The sequence below is a fragment of the Neovison vison genome, chromosome 12 (genome assembly GCF_020171115.1).
Source record: "Neovison vison isolate M4711 chromosome 12, ASM_NN_V1, whole genome shotgun sequence".
NCBI lineage: Eukaryota > Metazoa > Chordata > Mammalia > Carnivora > Mustelidae > Neogale > Neogale vison.
In genome coordinates, this window is record NC_058102.1 from 128,795,184 (window position 1) to 128,819,988 (window position 24,805).

Consider the following 24,805-nt stretch of genomic DNA (forward strand, 5'->3'; position numbering starts at 1 on the left):
ACTTTGTGCATTTATCTGTTGATGGACATTTGGAGTTGTTTTTAACCTTTCGACTATTGTGAATAATGCTGCTATGAACATTGGCGTACAAGTAACTTTTTGAGTCCCTCTTTTTTTTTCTTTTTTGGTTATATATTGGGAATGAAGTTGTTGGAGCATATTATAATTTTGTGTTCAACTTTTTGAGGAAGTACCAAGATACTTTCACAGTGGCTGCCTTATTTTATATTCCTGTCAGCAATGTGTGAGGGTCCCAGTTTGTCCACTTCCTCTCCAGTTCTTTTTATTTTCTGTTTCTTTTCTTTTTGAAATTATAGCTACAGCTAATGGTGTGAAGTGGTATCTCCTTGTGGTTTTGATTAGATCTCCCTGTAGTGATGTTGAGCATCTTCAAAATGTGTTTTTGGCTGTTTGTAAATCTTTGGAGAAATGTGTATTTAATTTTTTGCCCTTTTTGAAAAAGGGGTATTTATCCCTTTGTAAAAAATTATTAAATTCTTTAGTTCTGAACAGCTCTGGATCTAGACCTTTATCAGATATATGATTTGCAAATATTTTTTTCTTATTCTTTGGGTTTTTTTTCACTGTCATGGTAGTGTTTATTGATGCACAAAAGTTTTAATTTGGACAAATTTCAGTTTACCTATTTTTGTTTTTTGTTGCCTGTGCTTTTGGTGTCATATTGAAGAAATCATTGCCAAATTGCCACAAAATCATTGCCACAAAGATTTCCCCCTGTGCTTGCTTTTAAGTATTTAAGTTTTAGTTCTTATGTTTAGGTCTTCAATCCATTTCAAATTAATTTTTATGTATGATATAGGGTAAGGGTCCTATTTCAGTGTTTTGCATGTAGATACTAAGTTTTCCAGCAGCATTTTTTTTTTAAGATTTTATTTATTTGACAGAGACAGAGAAAGACACAGATCACAAGCAGGGGAAGCTACAGAAGGAGAGTGAGAAGCAGGCTCCCACCAAGCAGGGAGCCCAAGGCTGGATCCCAGGACCCCCAGGATCATGACCTGAGCCAAAGGCAGACACTTAACCAACTGAGCCATTCAAGTACCCCCAGCAACATTTGTTGAAAAGAATGGTTTTGGCTCTCTTGTTGAAAATCATTTGACTGGAGCACCTGGGTGACTTAGTTGGTTAAGCATCTGCCCTTGGTTAAGCGTCTGCCCTCGGCTCAGCTCATGGTCCCAGAGTCCTGGGATCCATCTCCAGATCAAGCTCCCTGCTCTGCTTGTGTTCTCTTGTTCTCTCTCTGTGTCAAATAAATAAATAAAATCTTAAAAAAAATTTAAAACAATAAAAAGAAAAAATCATTTGACTTTGTATGCGAGGATTTATTTCTGGGCTCTCTGTTCTTTTCTTTTGCTATATACATCTCTTCTTTATGCTAGTACCACACTATTTTGATTACTGCAGTTTCCCAGTAAGTTTTAAAATGAAGTGTGAGTTCCCCAGCTTTGTTCTTTTTCAGTGTTGTTTGGCTATTCATGGTCCCTTGAAATTACAAATGAATTTTAGGAATGCATTTTTCTTTCTTTCTTTTTTTTTTTTAAAGATTTTATTTATTTATTTGACAGAGAGAGATCACAAGTAGGCAGGGAGGCAGGCACAGAGAGAGAAAGGGAAGCAGGCTCCCCGATGAGCAGAGAGCCCGATGTGGGACTCGATCCCAGGACCCTGGGATCATGACCCGAGCCGAAGGCAGCGGCTTAACCCACTGAGCCACCCAGGCGCCCCAGGAATGCATTTTTCTATTTCTACATAAAACATTGGAGTTTTTAAAAAAGATTTCATTTGTCAGAGAGTGCACTTAAGTGTGCACAAGCAGGGGGAATGGCAGGCAGAGGGAGAAGCAGGCTTCCTGCTGAGCAAGGACCCTGGGATTGTGACCTAAGCTGAAGGCAGATGCTTAACTAATGAGCCACCCAGGCATCCCAAAACATTGGAATTTTGATAGGGATGGCATTAAATCTGTAGATTGCTCTGTATAATGATATCTCAACAACATTGTCTTTCAATTCATGAACATAGGGTGTGTTTATGTTTGTACAGTCTTTATTTTTAGCCACATTTTGTAGTTTTCAGTGTACATGTTCTTTGCCTCTTTGGATAAGTTTATTCGTAAAAAAATTTTTTTGACACTATTACAAGTGTAATTATTTATTTATTTTCTAGTAGGGTCCACACCCTGTGGGGAGCCCAATGTAGGGCTTGAACTCATGACCCCGAGATCAAGACTTGAGCTAAGATCAGGAGTCAGGTGCTTAACCAACTGAGTCACCCAGGCACCGTGATAAATGCAATTATTTTTTTCAAGTTTTTATTTAAGTAATCTCTGTACCCAATGTAAGGCTCAAATTTATGACCCCGAGATCAAGAGTGGAGTGCTCTTTGGGGGCGCCTAGATGACTCAGTTTGTTAATTGTCTGCTTTTGGCTCAGGTCATGATCCTAGGGTCCTAGGATTGAGCTGCGTGTTGGGCTCCCTGCTCAGAGGGGAGTCTGCTTCTCCCTCAACTCCTCCCCCTACTTGTGCAATCTCTCTCTCTCTCAAATACATAAATAAAATCAAATAAAAATAAATAAAATAAAATAAGATAAAATAAAATATTTATTTTTAGTATATGTGCTGCTGAAGCGAGCACAAAATATTTATTTTTTTAAAAAAATATTTAATTTATTTATTTGGCAGACAGAGACCACAAGTAGACAGAGAGGCAGGCAGAGAGAAGGGGAAGCGGGCTCCCTGTTGAGCTGACAGCCCGATGCAGGACTCAATCCCAGGACCCTGGGATCATGACCTGAGCTGAAGGCAGAGGCTTTAACCCACTGAGCCACCCAGGCGCCCCCAGGTGCCACTTTTTAAAATTTAAATTAAAAAAATTTTTTTTTATTAACATATAATGTATTATTAGCCCCAGGGACACAGGTCTGTGAATCGCCAGGTTTACACACTTCACAGCACTCATCATAGCACATACCTTCCCCAGTGTCCATAACCAACCATCTTCTCCCTACCTCCTCCACCCAGCAACCCTCTGTTTGTTTTGTGAGATTAATAGTCTCTTATGATTTGTCTCTCTGCCAGTCCCATTTTGTTTCATTTTTTTCCTTCCCTACCCTCCAAAGTCCCACTTTGCCTCTCAACTTCCTCATATCAGGGAGATCATTTGTAACTGTCTTTCTTTGATTGACTTATTTGGCTCAGCACAATACCCTTTAGTTCCATCCATGTCGTCGCAAGTGGCAAGACTTCATTTCTTTTGATGGCTGCATAGTATTCCATTGTATATATATACCACATCTTCTTTATCCATTCATCTGTAGATGCACACCTAGGCTCTTTCCATAGTTTGGCTATTGTGGACATTGCTGGTATAAACATTTGGATGCACATGCCCCTTCGGATCACTACATTTATATCTTTAGGGTAGTGTGATTGCTGGGTCATAGGATAGCTCTATTTTCAACTTTTTGAGGAACCTCCATGCTGTTTTCCAGAGTGGTTGCACCAGCTTGCATTCCCACCAACAGTGTAAGAGGTTTCCCCTTTCTCTGCATCCTTGCCAGCATCTGTCATTTCCTGACTTGTTCAGATGCCACTTTCTAAAAAAAGTTTAAAAATTTTATGCTTTACTTTTAAATCTGTGATTGATTTTGAGTTAATTTTTTAAAAAAGATTTTATTTATTTGACAGAGATTACAAGTAGGCAGAGGCAGGCAGAGAGAGAGGGGGAAGAAGGCTCCCCACTGAGTGCATAGCCCAATGCGGGGCTCCATCCCAGGACCCTGAGACCATGACCTGAGCTGAAGGCAGAAGTTTTAACCCACTGAGTCACCCAGGTGTCCCTGTTCATTTTTTTTTCTTTTTTCGTTCGCTCTCTGTTGCTTACATTGAGTGATTTTCGTTGTTACATCTTCTAGTTCATGGATTCTGTTATTCTCTTTCCTTAATGCTGCTTTTGAGGTCATGCATTGAGCTCTTTTATTTTGCATAGTGTACTTTTCAGTTCTAAAAATTTCCATGTGGTTCTTTTTTTTTTTTAAAAGATTTTATTTATTTATTTGACAGAGAGAGAGACCACAAGCAGGCGGAGAGTCAGGCAGAGAGAGAGAGAGAGAGAGAGAGAGAGAGAGAGAGAGAAGCAGGCTCCCGCCAAGCAAAGAGCCCGATGCGGGGCTCGATCCCAGGACACTGAGATCATGACCTGAGCCGAAGGCAGCGGCTTAATCCACTGAGCCACCCAGGCGCCCCTCCATGTGGTTCTTTATATTTTCATTTTTGCTGAGGCTTTCTAGATTTCATTTCTGTGTTTGTAATTGCTCATGGCATATTTTTTTCAAAGAAAATTTTATTTATTTATTTATATGACACAGAGAGAGAGAGAGACAGCTGGAGAGGGAACACAAGCTGGGGGAGTGAGAGAGGGAGAAGCAGGCTCCCTGCCAGGGAGCCTGATGTGGGGTCCGGGATTATGACCCAAGCCAAAGGCAGATGCTTAATGACGGAGCTATCCAGGCTCCCTTCATGGAATCATTTTTTAAAAATTTCATTTTTAAGTAATCTGTATACCCAAAGTGGGCCTTGAATTTATAACCCTGAGATGAAGAGTCATGTATTCAACTGACTAAGCCAGCCAGGTACCCTTTATTGAGTCATTTTTATTTATTTATTTACTTATTTATTTAAGATTTTAAAATTTATTTATTTGACAGAGAGAGAGAGTGGAAACACAAGCAGGGGGAGTGGGAGAGGGAGAAGCAGGCACCCCACCGAGCATGCAGCCCGATGTGGGGCTCGATCCCAGGACCCTGGGAACACGACCTGAGCTGAAGGCAGACGCCCAATGACTGAGCCACCCTGGTGTCCTTGAGTCATTTTTTTTTTTTAATTATTTTTTTATTTTATTTTTTAGAATATTTTATTTATTTGACTGAGAGAGAGAACAATCAGGGAGAGCAGCAGGCAGAGGGAGGAGCAGAGACTCCCTGCTGAGCAGGGAGGCCTCTTGGGGCTTGATCCCAGGACTTGGCATCATGACCTGAGCCAAAGGCGGATGCTTGACAGACTAAGCCATCCAGGCATCTCTTTGAGTCATTTTTATTATAGCTGTTTTAAAATCTTCATTAGATAGTTACTAACATTTGTCAGGTATTAAAATTACAAATATCTCAGTGTTTCACCTATTGATTGTCATTTTCTTTTCTTTTTTTTTTTTTTTAAAGATTTTATTTATTTATTTGACAGAGAGAGATCACAGTAGACAGGAGGCAGGCAGAGAGAGAGGAAGGGAAGCAGGCTCCCTGCTGAGCAGAGAGCCCGATGCCGCACTCGATCCCAGGACCCTGAGATCATGACCTGAGCCGAAGTCAGCGGCTTAACTCACTGAGCCACCCAGGCGCCCTTGATTGTCATTTTCATTCAGTGATATCTTCTGGTTCTTGTTATGACACATGATTTTTTTTTTTCTTCAAAGATTTTATTATTTATTTATTTATTTTTAAAAGATTTTATTTATTTATTTGACAGACAGAGATCACAAGCAGGTAGAGAGGCAGGCAGAGAAAGAGAGAGGAGGAAGCAGGCTCCCCACTGAGCAGAGAGCCCAATGTGGGACTCCATCCCAGGACCCCGAGATCATGACCTGAGTTGAAGGCAGAAGCTTAACCCTCTGAGCCACCCAGGCGCCCGATTTTATTACTTATTTGACAGAGAGGGATCACAAGTAGGCAGAGAGGCAGGCAGAGAGAGAGAGGAGGAAGCAGGTTACCTGCCGAGCAGAGAGCCTGATGCGGGGCTCAATCCCAGGACCCTGAGATCATGACCTGAGCTGAAGGCAGAGGCTTTAACCCGCTGAGCCACCCAGGCGCCCCTACACATGATTTTTTTTTTTTTTAATACACATGATTTTTGATCGAAACCTGAAATTTTTGTGTTATGCTATGGGACTTTGCATTTGACATGAACTTGTTTTAGCTGGCTTTTTCTGACACTTGCCTGACAGGAGGAGTTGAGGGTCTTGTATCCTTTGGCCAGGTGTGGGATAAGGTTCATGTTCCCTGTTGGGCCTTTGTTGGCATTTGAGGGAAGCTGCTTGTTAATGCTAAATGGAGTTGTGAATTATGGCTCTATACCTGATCTCCAGAGTAGATGTGGCCTCACTTCACCACTCTGTGTTGGTGAAACCCCTAGCTACCTTGCTGTACCGTCAGAAGTCCAAGCTTCCCTTGTTGTCTCTATGGGGGGTGGGGGGCATGCTCTTTATTAACAAGTGATGCTGAAGATTCTGGTTCCCTAGTTGACCTGCTCTTACACTACCCCAGTGGTAGTCTTGGGATGACCCATAGTCTCACAAGAGTGGATTCCCCACCTGACCATTGCAGGAGTGGGTGAGATCAGTTTTTTGTGTGATGTTAAGCTGGGTAGAGTATCTGCTGTCTAAAAGTTTTCCTTCATAGCTAATTAATGATTCCTTCCTAGTTGTTTATCTAGACAGACAAACAGGAAGCCTTTTGTTTGAGCTTTTTTGGTGGAGGGTCTATGCTTGGTGCTTCTAGGTTGCTGAATTCTTAATATCCCAAGAGTGGGATATATTAGGCAAAAAGAAAACCTGGGTAACCTCACTGCCATGTTATTCCTTGGGTCCCGTGGTTTCTAGCTAATTTGCCTTCTTAACATGTTTCAGAATGTATTTGTTTTGTTTATAACGTCCACAGTTTTTGTTTGTATTTTGTAAGAGGGAAAAGTACATCTCCATCATTCAGTAAATGGAGGAAGTCTAGTCTTTGATTTCAGTGAGTTTGCTCTATTGTTTTTTATTTATATTTCATTGATTTCTGCTCTGATCTTTATTTCTTGTTTTTTTTTTGTTTTTGTTTTTGTTTTTGTTTTTGTCCTTCTAATCTCTTCAGGTACAAGGTGAAGTCATTGATTTGAGTTTTCTTTTCTAACATAGGCATTTAGTGCTATAAATTTCCCCCTCAATTATTGCTTTAACTGCCTTCCACAAATTTTGGTAAGTTTTATTTTCATTTTAATTCATTTAAAAATAGTTTTCTGTTTTCTCTTTTGATTTCTTCTTTGACTCACTGGTCAGAGAAAACTTTTTGTATTACCTGAAACCTTTAAAATTTATTAAGAGTTGTTTCATGGCCTGGATGTAGATCTGTCTTGGTGAATCTTCCATATGTCCTTGAACATAATTATATTTTACTCGTTTGTGTAGAGTGTTCTGTAAATGTCACTAATGTCAATTTTTTGGTGATGTTCTTCTGGTTGATAATATTGTTCAAGGTTATTATATACATTTTTTAAGATTTTATTTATTAGGGGTACCTGGGTGGCTCAGTCATTAAGCGTCTACTTTTGGCTCAGGTTATGATCCCAGGGTCCTGGGATGGAGCACCGCATTGGGCTCTCTGCTCAGCAGGGAGTCTGCTTCTCCCTCTCCTACTCCCCCTGCTTTGTGTTCCCTCTCTGTCATGGTCTCTATCTGTCAAATAAATAAAATCTTAAAAAATAAAAGATTTATTTGAGAGAGAGAGAGACAGAGCACAAGCAGGGAGAGGGGCAGAGAGAGAGGGAGAAGCAGACCCCTGGTTGATCAGGGAGCCCAATGCGGGGCTCAATCCCAGAACTCTAGGATCATGACCTGAACCAAAGGCAGATGCTTAACCAGCTGAGCCACCTATGTGTCCACGTTTAGTATATTCTTACTGATTTTCTGTTTACTGGTTCTGTGAATTGACAGATGTTTATTGAAATTTCCAAATAAAGTTTTGGGTTTTCCCATTTCTTTTTGTAGTTCTGTTACTATTGCTTCATGTGTTCTGAAGGTGTTATGAGGTGAAAAATGTTGAGGATTTGTTTTCTTTTTTTTTTTTTTTTTTTAAGATTTTATTTATTTATTTGACATACAGAGATCACAAGTAGGCAGAGAGGCAGGCAGAGAGAGAGAGGAGGAAGCAGGCTCCCCACTGAGCAGAGAGCCGGATGCGGGGCTGGATCCCAGGACCTGGGACCATGACCCGAGCCAAAGGCAGAGGCTTTAACCCACTGAGTCACCCAGGTGCACCCGGATTTATGTATTTTCTTAATGAGTTAAACCCTTTATGTTTGTAACGTGAGCCTCTTTTTCCTGATAATATTGATTTTTACTTCTAAATTTTTATTGAAGTATCGTTAACATACGGTGTTATGCAAGTTTCAGGTGTACAGTGTAATTCAACAGTTCTATACATTCCTGACTGCTCATCAAGATAAGTGTACCTTTGGGGGTACTGGGTGGCTCAGTCAGTTAAGCATCTGCCTTCAGCTAAGGAGTCCTGAGTCGGGTTCCATGCTCAGTGGGAGATCTGCTTTTCTCTCTCCCTGCTGTTGTGCTCTTGCTCTCTTTTTCTCTCTCTTCTTCTTCTCAAATAAAAATCTTAAAAAAGAAGATAAGTGTACTTCTATTTTTTAAAGATTTTTATGTATTTATTTGAGAGAGCACGAGAGAGAGAGAGCAGTCAGGGAGAGAGGCAGAGCGAGGGAGAGAAGTGGACTGGAGCCCAATGTGGGGTTGAATCCCAGTACTCGGGGATCGTGACCTGAGCCTAAGGCAGATCGTGACTGATTGAGTCACCTAGGCGCCCTGATAAGTGTATTTTTAATCCCCTTAATCTTTTTACTCATCCCTCCACCCCTTTGGCAACTGCCAGTTTTCTGTGGTTCAGTTTTATGGATCTGTTTCTGCTTTGTTTGTTCAATTCTTTTGTTTTATTTTTTAGATTCTGCATGAAAGCAAAATCATAGTATTTCTGTTTCCTAGTCTAACTTATTTTAGTTAGCATTATACTCTGTATGTTCTTTCTTGTTGTTGCAAGTGGAAAGAGTTCATCCTTTTTTTTTGGCTGAGTAATACTTCATTACACACACACACACACACACACACACACACACACCTTTATCCATTCATCTATCTGTGGACACGTGGGTTACTTACATATCTTGGGTATGGTAAATAATGCTGCTGTGAACATAGAGGTGCATATATCTTTTTTGTTTCATGTATCTTTTTGAGTTAGTGTTTTTATTTTATTTGGGTAAATACCCAGAAGTGGAATAACCGAACGGTATAATACTTTTTGAGGCCTTCATACTTTCCATAGTGGCTGCATCAGTTTGCCTTCCCAACAACAGTGTATGAGGTTTTATTTCCCTCCTCATCTTAACCAATTCTTCTTTCTTGTGTTTTTTTTTTTTTTTAAGATTTTATTTTTTTTATTTATTTTTTGACAGAGAGAAATCACAAGTAGATGGAGAGGCAGACAGAGAGAGAGAGAGAGGGAAGCAGGCTCCCTGCTGAGCAGAGAGCCCGATGCGGGACTCGACCCCAGGACCCTGAGATCATGACCTGAGCCGAAGGCAGCGGCTTAACCCACTGACTTTCTTGTGTTTTTGATTTTAGCCATTCTGACAGGTGTGAGGTGATATCTCTCTCCTTGTGGTTTTGATTTGCATTTCTGTGATGGTGAATGATACTCAGTATCTTTTCATGTGTTTGTCAGCCATCTGTATGTCTCCTTTGGAGAAATGTCCATTCAGGGCTTCTTCCCACTTCTAATCAGTTGTTTTTGGTGTTGAGTTGTATAAGTTCTTTATATATTTTAGATGTTAGCCCCTTATCAGATATATCATTTGCAAATATTTTCTCCCATTCAGTGGGTTGCCTTTTTGTTTAGTTGAGGTTATCCTTAGCTGTGCAAAAGCATTTTATTTTGTTGTCCCAACGTTTATTTTTGTTTTTATTTTTATTTAGATTTGCTTTTTTTTTTTTGCCCTAGGAGACATATCTAAAACAATGTTTCTATGGCTGATATCAAAGATATTAACTGCCAGTGTTTTCTTTGAAGAGTTTTCTGGTTTCAGGTCTCGCGTTTAGGTCTTTAACCCATTTTGAGTTTATTTTTGTGTGTGACCAAGAAAGAGGTCAGTTTTGTTCTTTGCAGGTAGCTGTCCAGTTTCCCCAGCACCATTTGTCTTTTCCCCATTGTATATTCTTACTTCTTTTGTTGTGGATTGATTGACCATAAAAGCTTGGGTTATTTTTGAGCTCTCTCTTCTGTTCCACTGATACATGTGTCTGTTTTTGTGCCAGTACCATACTGTTTTGATTATTACAGCATTGTATATCTTGAAGTCTGGGATTGTGATAGATAACCTTCAGCTTTGGTTTTTTTTTTTTTTTCCTCTCAAGATTGCTTTGGCCATTTGGAGTCTTTTGTGGTTCCATACAGATTTTAGTTTTATTGTAGTTATGTGAAAAATGTTGGTATTTTGTCAGGGAGTATAGCTTGCTGTTGTGGATAGTGTGGATATTTTAACAATATTGGTTCTTCCATTCTTTGAGCATGGAATATCTTTCCATTTTTTTATGTTTTCAATTTCTTTAATCAGTGTTTTATTGTTTTTAAAGTACAATTCTTTCACCTCCTTCATTAAGTTTATTCCTAGGTATTTTATTTTTGGTGTAATTGTAAATGGGATTATTTTAAAAAATTTCTCTTTCTGCTTTTTTATTACTAATGTATAGAAATGCAACTATTGTTCTAGATAGTAATTTTTAATCTTCTGATTTACCAAATTTATCAGTTCTTACAGTTTTATGGTGGAGTCTTTAGAAAGTTTTCTTAGTGACACTTCTACTTCTTTCTTACCAATTTGGATGCTTTTTATTTCTTTTTTAAAACATTTATTTATTTGAGAGAGTGAATGAGCGAGAGAGAGAGAGAGCAAGCTCGTGTGTGAGCTGGTTGAGGAGCAGAGGAACAGGGAGAAGGCACAGTTCCCTCTGAGTGGGGAGCCTCACTCAGTTTGATTGCACGGCTCTGATATCATGACCTGAATCGAAGGCAGATGTTTAACCAACTGAGCCACCTAAGTGCCCGGAGGTGCTTTCTCTTTTTCTTTCTTTCTTTCTCTCTGTCTCTCTTTTTCTCTTCTTCTTCTTCTTCTTTAAAGATTTTATTGATTGATTTGAGAAAGAGACACAGCGAGAGAGGGAACACAAGCAGGGGGACTAGGAGAGGGAGAAGCAGGCTTCCTGCAGAGCAGGGAATCTGATGTGGGGCTCTGTCCCGGACCCTGGGATCATGACCTGAGCTGAAGCCAGATGCTTAAGGATTGAGCCACCCAGGTGCCCTCTTCTTCTTCTTCTTTTTTTTTTTTTTTAAAGATTATGTTTGTCAGAGAGAGGGAGAGCGCCAGAGTGTACAAACAGTGGGGAGCAGCAGGCAGAGGGAGAAGCAGGCTCCCTGCTGAGCAAGGAGCCAGATGTGGGACTGATCCCAGGATGCTGGGATCAGGACCTGAGCCAAAGGCAGCCACTTAATTGAGTGAGCCACCCAGGCACCCTTTATTTCTTTTTCTTGTTTGATTACTTGCAGCCAGGAGTTCTGATACTATATTGAATAAAAGTGGTTACAGTAAGCATACTTGTTTCAGTCTGTGATCTTACAGGAAAAGCTCTCAGTATTTCACCATTGGCTATGATGTCAGCTATGGTTTTGCCATATATGGCCTTCATAATGCTGAAATATGTTCCCTGAACAACGACTTTGTTGAGAGATTTTATCATGAACGGATATTGTACTTTGTCCAGTGCTTTCTCTGCATCTGTTGAGATAGCCATGTTGTTTTTAATCCTTTCTCCTGTTAATATGATATATCACATTGATTTATTAGTAAATACTGAACTATACTTGCATCCCAGGAGTAAATCCCACTTGGTCATGGTGAATACTTCTTTTAAATGTATTGTTGGATTCAGTTTACTAATATTTTGTTGAGGGTTTTTGCTTTTATATTCACTGGAGATAGTGGCTTGTCTTTGTCTTGCAGTGTCTTTATCTGGTTTTGGTATAGTAATGCTGGCCTCATAGAATAAATTTGGAAATTTTCCTTCCTCTTAATTTGTTTTTGTATTTTTGTAATATTTTAAGAAGAATATGTATTAAACTCTTAAATACATGGTGGAGGGATGCTTGGGTGGTTCAGTTGGGTTAAGCATTGCCTTCGGCTCAGGTCGTGATCCTAGTGTCTTTGGATCAAGTCCTGCATCGGGCTTTTTGCTCAGCCGGAAGCCTGCTTCTCCCTCTCTTTGTGACTCCCGCAGCTTGAGCTCTCTTTGACAACAAATAAAATCTTTAAAAAAATAAAAATAAAATTCACCTGCATTAAATCCTTGTGAAATGATCTTTTTTTTTTGGAGAGAGAAAAAGAGCATGAGCAGGGAGAGAGGCTGGGGAGAAACAGAAATAGACTCCCCACTGAGCAGGGAGCCCGATGTGGGGCTCAGTTCCTGGACCAGGGATCATGACCTGAACTGAAGGCAAAAACTTAACCGACTGGGCCACCCAGGCACCCTGATGCTCATTTTCTTGATAATACTGATTTTTATTTTTATTTTTATATAAAGATTTTATTTACTTATTTGACAGATATAGATCACAAGTAGGCAGAGAGGCAGGCACAGAAAGAGAGAGGAGGAAGCAGGCTCCCTGCTGAGCAGAGAGCCTGATGTGGGGCTCGATCCCAGGACCCTGGAATCATGGCCCGAGCCCAAGGCAGAGGCTTTAACCCACTGAGCCACCCAGGCTCCCCGATAATACTGATTTTTAAATCTACTTTCTGTGATATTAATATAACCACTTTAACTTTTTCATTCTCTGTGATGTAATTTTCTCTGGCTGTTTTATTAAAGAATTTTTTTTTCTCTGATTTTTGGCAATTTAATCATATGTTTTAGTTTACATTTCTTTCTTTGGGTATAGTTGACACAGTTTACATTTTTTAATGTTTCATTGCTCGGTGTTTATTTAAAAGGTGCTTTGTTCTGTGTGTTTATGATATCATGAAATGTGGCCAATTGTTAACATTTTTTCCGATTTCCAATTTTTTTCCCCTCTATTATCTGTTCTTCAGATACAAATATATTTGGCTTTTGAAGTTGCCTTAAAGCTGATTTATACTGTATTAGTTTTTTTTTTAAGTAAACTGTATGCTGAACTGGATGACCATGAGATCAAAAGTCACATGCTATATTGACTGAGTCAGTTAAATGCCCCATTCTCTTTTCATTTTTTAAAGTAGTTTTTCTGTGTGTTTTATTTTGGTTAGTAGCTATTAACTCGAGTTCTTATGCTGTAAATCTCATGGTATGTTTTTCATCTTTGACCTTGTAGTTTTCATTTCTAGAAGTTTAAAGTTTAAAAAAAATTTTTCATATTTCTACTTAACAATATTTAATGTTTTTTCCAGATTTTTGAATGTATGGAATGTATTCACTGTAATTGTTTTATAGGATTTGTGTTCTGATTCTGTTACCTGCCATTTCAAGATTGGTGTGACTGACTGGTTTTTGTTTCATTGTTGGGTGTAATTTGTTCCTTCTATGTACGTCTTTTAAGTTTGTATTGATTTTTAGTCATTGTGAATTTTACCTTGTTATGTCTCTATTTTAGTATGCCAAAAGATACTCTTATACTTTGTTCTGTGACATGGTTAAGTTATTAGAAAGGTTTGTCCCTTTTGGATCTTGCTTTTATGATTTGTTTGGATAGAAAAGAGCTCTGTTTAGTGTAGGGTTAACTTTTATCTCTTTCTGAGGCATAATCCTTCTGAGTACTCTGATACAGTATTAATTATTGTTTTTTTGTTTGTTTGTTTGCTTGTTTTTTTAAAGGCTGGCTTTTGGGAATAAGCTTTATTTGCATCCTTGTGTGAGTTCTGGTGCTGTTATTTCTGAGTCTGGTGATTCTCTCCCTGGCCTTCAATAGTTCTCTCACATGCAAGTGCTGATTTCTCGTTCAACATTTTCTAGGATAAGCCTCTGCAGATCTCTTCATTTTTCTCTCTCTTCAGCTCTACTCAGTGCTGGTCTCCCTTGTGACCTGTAGCCAACTTGGCTTCCTTGGACTCCCAGCTCTGTCTTCAATTTGGGGAGACCACATGCTCTGCCTGGGTTACTTCTCCCTGTTCCATGGCTTGGAAACTCTCAAGGCAGTAAGCTGGGCAAATGTTTGGCCTCTGTTTCTTATTTCCCACAATTATCATCTTTTATTACTTATCCAAAATCTTGTGGGCTATTGTTTCATACATTTTGTTAGGTTTTTGTTATTTCATGCAGAAAGTAGAATCTGGCCCCTTTTACTTAACCTTAAGTAGAAGTGGTATTATTGTGCCTTTATTGTACATTTTCATACTGACTAGTAATGTTGAGCACATTTAAATTTGCTTATTGACCATTTGCTTATTTTTTAAAAGATTTTATTTATTTGTCAGAGAGCAAAGCGGGCAGAGAGGCAGGCAGAGGCAGAGGAGAAGCAGGTTCCTGCTGAGCAAGAGCCTGATGCGGGACTCAATCCTGGACCCTGGAATCATGACCCAAGCTCAGTGTAGCCGCTTAACCAGCTGAGCCACCTGGGTGTCCCCCATTCGTGTCTTTTCTTTTGGGAAGAGTCTGCTCAGACCTTTAGCCCTTTCCCTTCCTTTGCTCCTTTTTCTCTTTCTTTATTCCTTGTCTTTTTTTTTTTTTTTAATTGCAGAAGGTCCTTTTATGTCCTAGATACTAGTCCTTTGTTAGATAAATGCTTTGTAAAAAGTTTAAGACTTTTTTTTTTTTTTAAATGTTATTATTTGACAGACAGAGATCACAAGTAGGCAGAGAAGCAGGCAGAGAGAGAGGAGAAAGCAGGCTCCCTGCTGAGCAGAGAGCCGGATGTGGGGCTCAATCTCAGGACCCTGGGATCAATGACCTGAGCCGAAAGCAGAGGCTTTAACCCACTGAGTCACCCAGGCGCCCCTTAACTGTGCTTTTAATGAGCAGAAATATGTAAGTCTGATGAAGTCTAATTTTGTCAGTTTTTTCTTTTGTCTTTATTGTGTACTGTGTTTGTGCTAAGACACTTTCGCCTAACCCTGAAATCCTGAATGTAGTTTCCGTTGCTTTTGGTGATTTATATTTAGGTCTCTAATGAATCTCAAATTAACTTTTGTAGGTGTTTTTGTTTTTATATCTGGATATCCAGTTGTTCCTGCATCATTTGTTGAAAAGAGTCTCCATTCCTCACTGACTTGTTTTGGTGAAACAGCACTTGGCTGCATAAGTGGGCTCTATTTCAGGAATATTCATTCTGTTCCATTGATCTATTTGCCTATCCTATATCATTACAATACTAATTTGATTATTTGTATTTTATAGTAACTCCTGAAGTCCCAATTTGTAAGTCCAGTAACCTTTTTCATCCTTTTCAAGATTGCTCTGTATACTTGAAGTTTTTAGCATTTCCATATAAATTTCAGTATTAGGTTTTACAGGGGCGCTTGGGTGACTCAGTTGGTTAAGCATCTGCCTTCAGTTCAGGTCATGATCTCGAGGTCATGGGATTAAGCCCCGTACCTGGCTTTCTGCTTAGTGGGGAGTTTGCTTTTCCTTCTCCCTCTGACCTTGCACACACTCTCGCTTTCTCAAATAAATAAATAAAAATTAAAAAAAAATACTAGCTTTTCCATCACTTCAAAAAGGTTAATGGAATTATGATAACCATTACTTTTAATCTATAGATTGGTTTGAGGAGAATTGACATGTTAACAGTATTGAGTCTTCCTTTCCATTAACATTGTATTATCTAAATTTCTTTAGGTCATCTTTGTTTTCTCAGCAATATTTTCTAGTTTTCAGGCTTTGGTCTTGTGTGTCTTTTGTTTAAAAAAGTTTTTTTAGAATTTTCCTGTTATTTGATGCTACTACTGTAAGTGGTATTTTAAGAATTCAGTTTCCTGCGACACCTGGGTAGCTCAGTTTGTTAAGCGGTGCCTTGGGCTCAGGGTCCTGGGATTGAGTCCCACATCCGGCTCCTGGCTCAGAGAGCTTGCTTCTCCCTCCCACTCTGCCTGCTGCCTCCCTGATTTTACTCTCCCTCTCTGTTAAATGAATAAATAAAACCTAAAAAGGAAAGAAAAGAATTCAGTTTCCTAATTATTTGTTCTTAGCATACGGAAATAGAATTGAGTTATGTATATTGACTTTGTCTCATCACAACCTTATGTAACTCATTAATTCTATGAGTATTTTTGGTAGGTAAATCAAATATTTGTAGGAGATGATCATGTTATAATTTTTACCTCTTTCCACTTCGCATTCTTTTTATTAATTAATTAATTAATTAATTAATTTTTACATGTACCTAAGTCTTGTTTCCATTCTTTAGGGAAGGCATTTAGCTTCATACCATTAATTATGATGTCTGTCATCTGTAGGCTTTTTTATTAATGACCTTTATCAGGCTGTTTAAAAATGTAGGTTTTATTATTATCCTAAGTATGGCAGCAAGGCTGACAGATCGGGAGAGGACTCCCATTAAAAATAATAAAGTTGGGGCGCTTGGGTGGCTCAGTGGGTTAAAGCCTCAGCCTTCGCCTTAGGTCATGATCTCAGGGTCCTGGGATCAAGGCCCGCATCAGGCTCTCTGCTCGGCAGGGAGCCTGCTTCCTCCTCTCTCTCTGTCTGCCTCTGCCTACTTGTGATCTCTGTCTGTCAAATAAATAAATAAAATCTTTAAAAAACAATTATAAAGCTGTGGGGTGCCTAGGTGGCTCAGTGGGTTAAAGCCTCTACCTTCAGCTCGGGTCGTGATCCCAACCCAGCCCTGCATTGGGCTCTGCTCAGTGGGGAATTTGCTTCCCCCTCTCTCTTTCTCTGCCTGCCTCTCTGCCTACTTGTGATCTCTGTCAAATAAATAGTCTTTAAAAAAAATTATAAATTTGTAAATTATGAGAATGAAGGCAAGCAAGATCCTTCATTTTGGTTTCCATGGAAAGGAATAGTCAAGGAATGATGACCAGGTTTAGGATTGGTCTAATTTGAATAATTTCAAGGGTCTGGGGCTTAGGGGCTGTCCGTAGTTGTCTGGTACTTACCTTTGGGGGTGATTAGGGTAGGGGAATATTGTGGCCAGAGTACAAAATATAGATGGTTGGGGCTATGGGCTCTGGATTGGTTGGTTTGCATATGAAAGTCCCGATGCAGGACTCGATCCCAGGACCCTGAGATCATGACCTGAGCCGAAGGCAGCGGCTTAACCCACTGAGCCACCCAGGTGCCCCTAAAAAAAAAAAAAAAAAGAATTTAAGGCTAAAATTCTTCTATATTTTCCAGATATTCATCATTTGTGGTCCTCTTCTTTGCTTCCTCAGGATTTGCATTTCCATTTTAGTACCATTTTCCTTCATTATGAAGAATTTCTGTTAGCCTTTGTTGTAGTCCATGCCTTCTGGTGATGAATTTTGTTTGCTGCCTTTTGTGTGAAAATACCTGTTTACCTTCCTTTTTTTAAAAAAAATATTTATTTATTTACTTGTCAGAGAGAAAGAGAGAGAGAATGAGTGAGTGAATGAGTGAGTGTACCAAGTAGGGGGAGTGGCAGGTAGAGGGAGAAGCAGGCTCCCTGCCGAGCAAGGAGCCTGATGTAGGACTCGATCTCAGGACTCTGGGATCATGACCTGAGCCGAAGGCAGATGCCCAACGGACTGAGCCACCCAAGTGTCCCTCACCTTAATTTTTTTAAAAAATATTTTATTTATTTATTTGACAGGCAGAGATCACAAGTAGGCAGAGAGTCAGGCGGGGGGCGGGGAGCAGGCTCCCCGATGCGGGGCTCGATCCCAGGACCCTGAGATCATGACCTGAGCCAAAGGCAGAGGCTTAACCCACTGAGCCACCCAGGTGCCCCCCTCACCTTAATTTTTGAAGGACATACTAGTTGGATATAGAATTCTGGGTTGAACTACAGTTGTTTTTCTTGAAGTACTTTGAAGATTTTGTGTCACTCTCTTGACTTCCATATTTTATGATGAGAATTCAGCCATTTATTTAAAAACTCTTCCCCTTTATTTGATGTGTCCTTTTCTTTTGTCTCCTTGATGACATTCTTGCCTCTGTTTGCTTTTCAGCAAGCAGTTTGGGTACTTGGGGCTCACTGAGCTTTTTTGAATCCATAAAGTTCTCTGTTTTCAAATCAAAATTTTATCCACTGTTTTTCAGGACTGACTTCTTGCCATATTCCCATATTCCATATTTTCTTCCTCCTCACCAGTTTTCCACACCATCAATTATACATGTTAGATTTCTTGACACTCTTCCATAGGTGAAGGCTTGTTCATTTTTTTCCACTATTTTCCCTTTTTCAGATTAAAGATTAGAGATAATGTAGCTTCAGAATCACTGATTTTTTTCTTTCGTCATCTTGATTTTGTTGTTAAGCTGTCCAGTAAATGTTTCACTTCATGTATGTGTGTGTGTGTGTGTCTGTGTATACACATATATTTTGTGGGGGGGGGGCAAGGGAGAGGCGGAGGAGGGGCAGAGGGAGAGAGGTGCACCACTTGGATTGTTTTCTAAACATTGTGAATGTTGTATGTGGGGAGTTCTGGATTCTGTTATATTCCTTTGAAGAAATTGATAACTGTTTTTCTCAGGCAATTGATTTGGTTGGACTCACACCATTATGTATTTTGAGAATTGCTAAAATCTAATTTTATTTCTTTTTTCCTTAGTTAGGCTCTAGCTTGTTCTGTGCATGGATGTTCCAAGGTTAGTGAGAGAGTTGGGCAAATTCTTTTATTTATTTATTATGAGACTGACGTGCTGCCTACTGCGCTAAGGAGGCACCTGTGAGAGGGACAGAAATAGCAAGAGAAATAGCAATAGCATGAGTGGGGAGGAGAGGAAGAAGCAGACTCTCCATTGAGCAGGGAATCTGATGTGGATCTTGATCCCAGGACCCTGGTATCATGACCCGAGCCAAGGGCAGTTGCTGAACTGACTGAGCCACCCAGGGGCCCTGGCCTTAAGTGATTTAGTCTTTGGCCTAGGAACCTCTTTAGGTTGGCTGATAAGTTCTTTTGACATGAATAAAATAGTCTTTTATAGCTTCCTTCCTATTTTATAGAACAAGTTATCTCGAGCTTGCTTGACCTAGACAGGATCATATACATCTCTCAGGATCCTGGTGACTTTGGGAAATGCCGTTGGGAGACCACAGCCTTGGTACTAAGAGGTGCTCATTTCTACTGTAGTAGCCATAAGTCTTTGTAAAAGAAAATATAGGTTATTTTAGATCTGTTCATTCATCCATTTATTTATTTATTTATTTATTTATTTATTTTTATTAAAGAAATGGGGCTCCTGTTTGGCTCAGTTGGTGTACCATGTGACTCTTGATCTTGGTTGGGGTTGTGTGTTTGAGCCCCATGTTGGATGTGGAGATTACTTAAAAATAAAATATTTTCCTTTTTTTTTTTTAAGATTTTATTTATTTGAGAGAGAAAGTGAGCTCCAGTGGGGGTAGGGGCAGAGAGGGAAGGGGACAGGGAGAATGACAAGCAGACTCCCTGCCAACAGGGATCCCCACATGGGGCTTGATCCTAGGACCCTAGGATCACATCCTGAAGCATCTGACTGAGCCACCCAGATGCCCAAAAAGAAAACCCACCCCCCGCACCCTACCTCGCCCTGCCTCCCCTTGTGAGAGAGGGAGAGAATCTTAAGCAGGCTCCACGCATAGCATGGAGCCTGATAAGGGGCTTGATCTCATGATCCTGAGATCATGACCTGAGCCAATATCTGGTGTTAGTTTCTTAACCAACTGAGCCACTCAGACACCTCAAAAGTAAAATCTTTTTTTGGCAAACAGAGATCACAAGTAGGCAGAGAGGCAGGCAGAGGGAGAGGGGGAAGCAAACTCCCTGCTGAGCAGAGAGCCCAATGTGGGGCTTGATCCCAGGACCCTGAGATCATGACCTGAGCCGAAGGCAGAGGCTTAACCCACTGAGCCACCCAGGCGCCCCTCAAAAATAAAATCTTAAAAAAAGAGAGGAGTGCCTAAGTGGCTCAGTTAGTTAAAGCATCTAGCTTTGGCTCAGGTCATGATATCAGGGTTCTAGGATTGGGCCCTGGCTCCTTGCTCGATGGGGAGTCTGCTTCTCCCTCTGCCTTTCCCCCTGCTTGTGCGTGTGCACTCTCTCTCTCTTTCGAATAAATAAAATCTTTCTAAAAAAAGATGATGGTAAATATTTTATTGTATAGATACTGCCTTATGCCCACAATTACGTCTTTTATTATGAGGAGGATCAAACCTAAAACCTTATTCTTTTATCATTTTATTTTTTCTTTCCACTATATAGTAGCATTTTCAGTTATTTCCTTGCTGTATCTTATAATATGATGGTAATCACAGACTGGGTAGAACAGTATAGTGGACTGTTGTTACATAACCACAGCCTCCCAGAGGGTCAGTATTTTGGGTGAACTTGATTTAGTGAATTGTAGTGGGTTTTATCTTTTAGCAAAAGCATTTGATAAAGTAGAAAAAGTATTTGGAAATTAATCTCTACATTCTAAAGATGGAAAATAGTTGCATCATTTCTTACTGTACTATATCATGTAGTGAAGAAAGAGCCATCTTGTATGACATGCACTTGTTTGGGCCATTTCTTTTTTTTTTTCTTTGTAAAATATGAGATCTTCAACGCATGCTTGCTTGCTTGTTTGATTTCATTATAATCTGTGTTCCTTTTCACAGGAAATTTTTATTTTTTTCCTCTGCCCCAACCCCTACTTGTACCTTTTAACACTGCTTCTTACTAAAATCATAATGAATCTGTGGAATTGTCATAATAACATGTTTGACTGCATCCTGCCTTATAAAACTTTCCAGTTTGACAAAACAGAGGATCATGGGGACAAGATGAAATCAGAGAGGCAGACAGATTTATTATAAGAGATTCTTGTGACGCCTGGGTGGCTCATTGGGTTAAAGCCTCTGCCTTCGGCTCGGGTCATGATCTCAGAGTCCTGGGATCGAGGCCTGCATCTGGCTCTCTGCTCAAGCAGGGAGCCTGCTTCCTCCTCTCTCTCTCTGCCTGCCTCTCTGCCTACTTGTGATCTCTGTCTGTCAAATAAATAAATAAAAATCTTATTAAAAAATAAAAAAGACTCTTAATCAAGGGCACCTGGGTGGCTCAGTTGGTGAAGTGTCTGCCTTCAGATCAGGTCATGATCCCAGGGTCCTGGGATTGGGTCCTGTGTTGGGCTCCCTGCTCAGTGGAGAGCCTGCTAATAATACACTGTATGTTAATTGAATTTAAATAAAAAAAATTAGAACTTTTCAGTTTGAATTGGTTTACTATAAGATCTGGAGTCTCTGTGGTTCAGGGTCCCTCATACCAGATCCTTCCTGAGTTACGGTATAATCTTCTAACTATAATTTGACATTCTTTTCCTGTACTATTTTTCTCTGAAGTCTCATATTATCAATTTATTTTATTATTTTTTAAAGATTTTATTTATTTGACAGAGAGATCAGAAGTAGGCAGAGAGGCAGGCGGGGGTGGGGGGAGTAGGCTCCCTTCTGGTCAGAGAGCCCAATGTGGGGCTCAGTCCCAGGACCCCGAGATCACGACCTAAGCCAAAGGCAGAGGCCCTACCCACTGAGCCACCCAGGCGCCCCTATTTTTGTTTTTAGTAGGAAGACATGACATGTAGTAGTATATCTGTACAAAAATTTAAATTATAAAACAGTATTTTAGAATAAAGAAATAAACTCATAATCTTACCATCTTTACCATAGTCCTGTTAATCATGTTGTGTGTATTTTAGGGTTTGTTTTTCTCCATAAATTTATGCGAATATACCATTATTTCTCTCATGGTTATACAGTTAGACTTTTAATGCATTTTTTAAAAAAAAGATTTATTTGAGAGAGAGCACAAGCAGAGGGAATGGGCAGAAGGGAGGGAATGGGCAGGGAGAAGCAGACTCCCTGCTGAACAGGAAACCTGAGCCTGGGATCAGGACCTGAGCTGAAGGCAGATGCTTGACTGAACCACTCAGGCGCCCTTCTTTTTTATACAGTTCTTACAATTTTATTTTCATTTTTGCGAGAGAGAAAGAGAGAGAGCACACATGAATGGAGGTGGGGCAGAGAGAGTAGGAGGGAGAATCTTAAGCACGCTCAGTACTGAGCATGGAGCTTAGCACAGGGCTTGATCTCATGACCATGAGATCATGACCTGAGCTGAAGCCAAGAGTCCACACTGGGTGTAGAGATTAGTTTAAAAAAAAAATGACAAGCTTTACAAGACAAGTCTTACTGAATTAGTGGTAAAAAATGAATAGAAGTTATCTAGCTGTGAAAGAGGGTTGGGGTCTAGGACAGGCATTATGGGTAGAAAGTAAAAATAACACATTTAAGGGGTGAAGCAAGAATGAACTTTGGAGTATTTATAGAAGTGAAGGAAGAGGGGCACCTGGATGGCTCAGTCAATAGAGCATGTGACTTTTGAACATGAGTTCGAGACCCATGTTGGGCATAGAGTTTATTTAAAAGGAAACAAAAAGTGAAAGAGGAACAGGCAGTATTGCCTAGACAGTGAGATGTTGGAAAGAGAAGATTGTGGAAGTAAGTAGGGGCTAGATCATGTAGGGAGACCATTAAAATGTTTATTAAGTGGTGTAGTGATATACTTGGACCTGCATTTTTGTTGAAGTTCACTCTGGATTGATGGTACAGGTAAGAGTAAGTATGGGGAGACTACTGAGTGGGCATCCCTGAAGTGGTCCTGATGAAACGTGATTTTGGCTTGCAGTGGGCTAATAGTAGTGTACATGGAGAAAGGTAGTCAAATCTCACCAGTACTCAGGAGGATGAATTGGCAAAATGTACCGTTTCATTAAGTATGAGTTACAGAGTAGGGTGAAGCTGTCAAAAGATGATGTCTCGGTGTCTTGTATTGGCAATAGGTGGTTGAGTGTATCATTGCAAAGATAGGGAAAGGGCATTTGGCTGGCTCAGTCAAAAGAGCATGCGATTCTCGATTGTGGGGTCTTGAGTTCAAGCCCCATGTTTGGTGTTGAGATTATTAGAAAAAGTTAATAAACTTAAAAAAAAAAAAGATAGGGAATACTGTAGGAAGAGCATTCGTTGCCACAGACTGAGGACGGTGCTTAAAGTACCATTTCAATTCTGAATGTTTTATATATGGATCTAAAGATAGAGCTGAATAGGAGGTAAAATTTTAGAGTCACTGGCACACTTGTAATTTAGTTGGTAACAGATTTATGGAAAGTAGGAGATTGTGTAGTGTTTAAGATGCAGTGAGGGGACGCCTGGGTGGCTCCGTTGGTTAAGCAGCGGCCTTCAGCTTAGGTCATGATCCCAGCGTCCTGGGATGGAGTCCCACATCGGGCTCCTTGCTCTGCAGGGAGCCTGCTTCTCCCTCTGACTCTGCCTGCCTGTGCTCGCTCTCGCTTGCTCTCTCTCTGACAAATAAATAAATAAAATCTTTAACAAAAAAAAAAAAAAAAGAAAAAAAAAGAAAAAGATGCAATGAGAAGGCATCTTAAGGTGGAGCCCTGAGGAACTACCTCATTAAAAAAAAAAAAATTAAAAAAAAAATAAAGTTTAGACATAGTGATCAGAAATGTGTTGCCAAAGAGGTTAGAGGAAAATCGGGAGAGTGAAATATTGGAAAACAAATACAGGATTTGTTTTAATTAATAAAGCTTATGCTTTATTACTTATTCACTATTTTTTTAAAAATTTATTTGACAGACAGAGATCACAAGTAGGCAGAGAGGCAGGCAGAGAGAGAGAGGAAGGAAAGCAGGCTCCCTGTTGAGCAGAGAGCCCGATGCGGGGCTTGATCCCAGGACCCTGAGATCATGACCTGAGCCGAAAGCAGAGGCTTTAACCCACTGAGCCACCCAAGCGCCCCTTTATTCACTATTTTATCTTAATTTTCTTCTCTTACTTTCCTTCATAATTTGTTTATATTACTATATTATATGCTGCAAAACCTTTTTGGAGAGCATAATAAATAATAATAATTACTCAGGTGTGACCTCTAGGAACATATTCCTCATAGTAAGACAGTATCATTGGAACTATGCTGTTTATTATTATTATTATTATTTTTTCCAATTTACTTATTTTCAGAAAAACAGTATTCATTATTTTTTCACCACACCCAGTGCTCCATGCAAGCTGTGCCCTCTATAATACCCACCACTTGGTACCCCAACCTCCCACCCCCCCGCCACTTCAAACCCCTCAGATTGTTTTTCAGAGTCCATAGTCTCTCATGGTTCATCTCCCCTGTTTATTATTTTTATAATTGTATCTGTCTCCTATCAGTAGTGAAAAGAAGTAGTTGTACTAGCTCTACGTTTCTTTCTTTCTTTCTTTTTTTTTTTTTAAGAGATTTTATTTACTTATTTTTGTGAGAGAAAGAGCAAGCATGAGTAGGGGTGTAGGGCAGAGGGAGAGGGAGAAGCAGACTCCATGCTGAGCAGGGAGCTCGATGTGGGACTCCATCCCAGGTCATGACCTGAGCTGAAGGCAGATGTCTCCTGACCTGGACACCCAGGTGCCTCTGCTACGAAATTTTAATAGTTTTGAGGTTATAGGGAAGATGTTACATTTTGGTAATCTGTAAAATATTTGTTTTCTTTCTTTTTTAAAAATAGAGATGTGAACTGTGTCCTCATAAGGATGGAGCTTTAAAAAGAACAGATAATGGGGGTAAGTACAGAGACTTCTAAAAAATTTTTTATTGAAAACTAGAGTGGAGAGTATTTAAAAAATCTGGTAGTTCATATTGTAATATCAAATTAAATGTTTACTGCTCGCATATTTTTGATAGTAATGGATGTAATTTATGAATCTTCATTGCTACTTTATGGACAAACTTTTAAGCT

General features: G+C 39.8%; 1 protein-coding gene across 8 annotated transcripts in view; it reads left to right on the forward strand.

The window, feature by feature from the left end:
* Positions 1-24,805, forward strand: part of MLLT10 (MLLT10 histone lysine methyltransferase DOT1L cofactor) — a 242,504-nt gene that overhangs the window by 36,245 nt on the left and 181,454 nt on the right. For all 8 annotated transcript variants that reach the window (XM_044228868.1, XM_044228871.1, XM_044228872.1 and 5 more), the window contains one exon: positions 24,575-24,629. In XM_044228868.1, the coding sequence (XP_044084803.1) occupies positions 24,575-24,629 (55 nt within the window). The remainder of the gene's footprint in view (positions 1-24,574; positions 24,630-24,805) is intronic.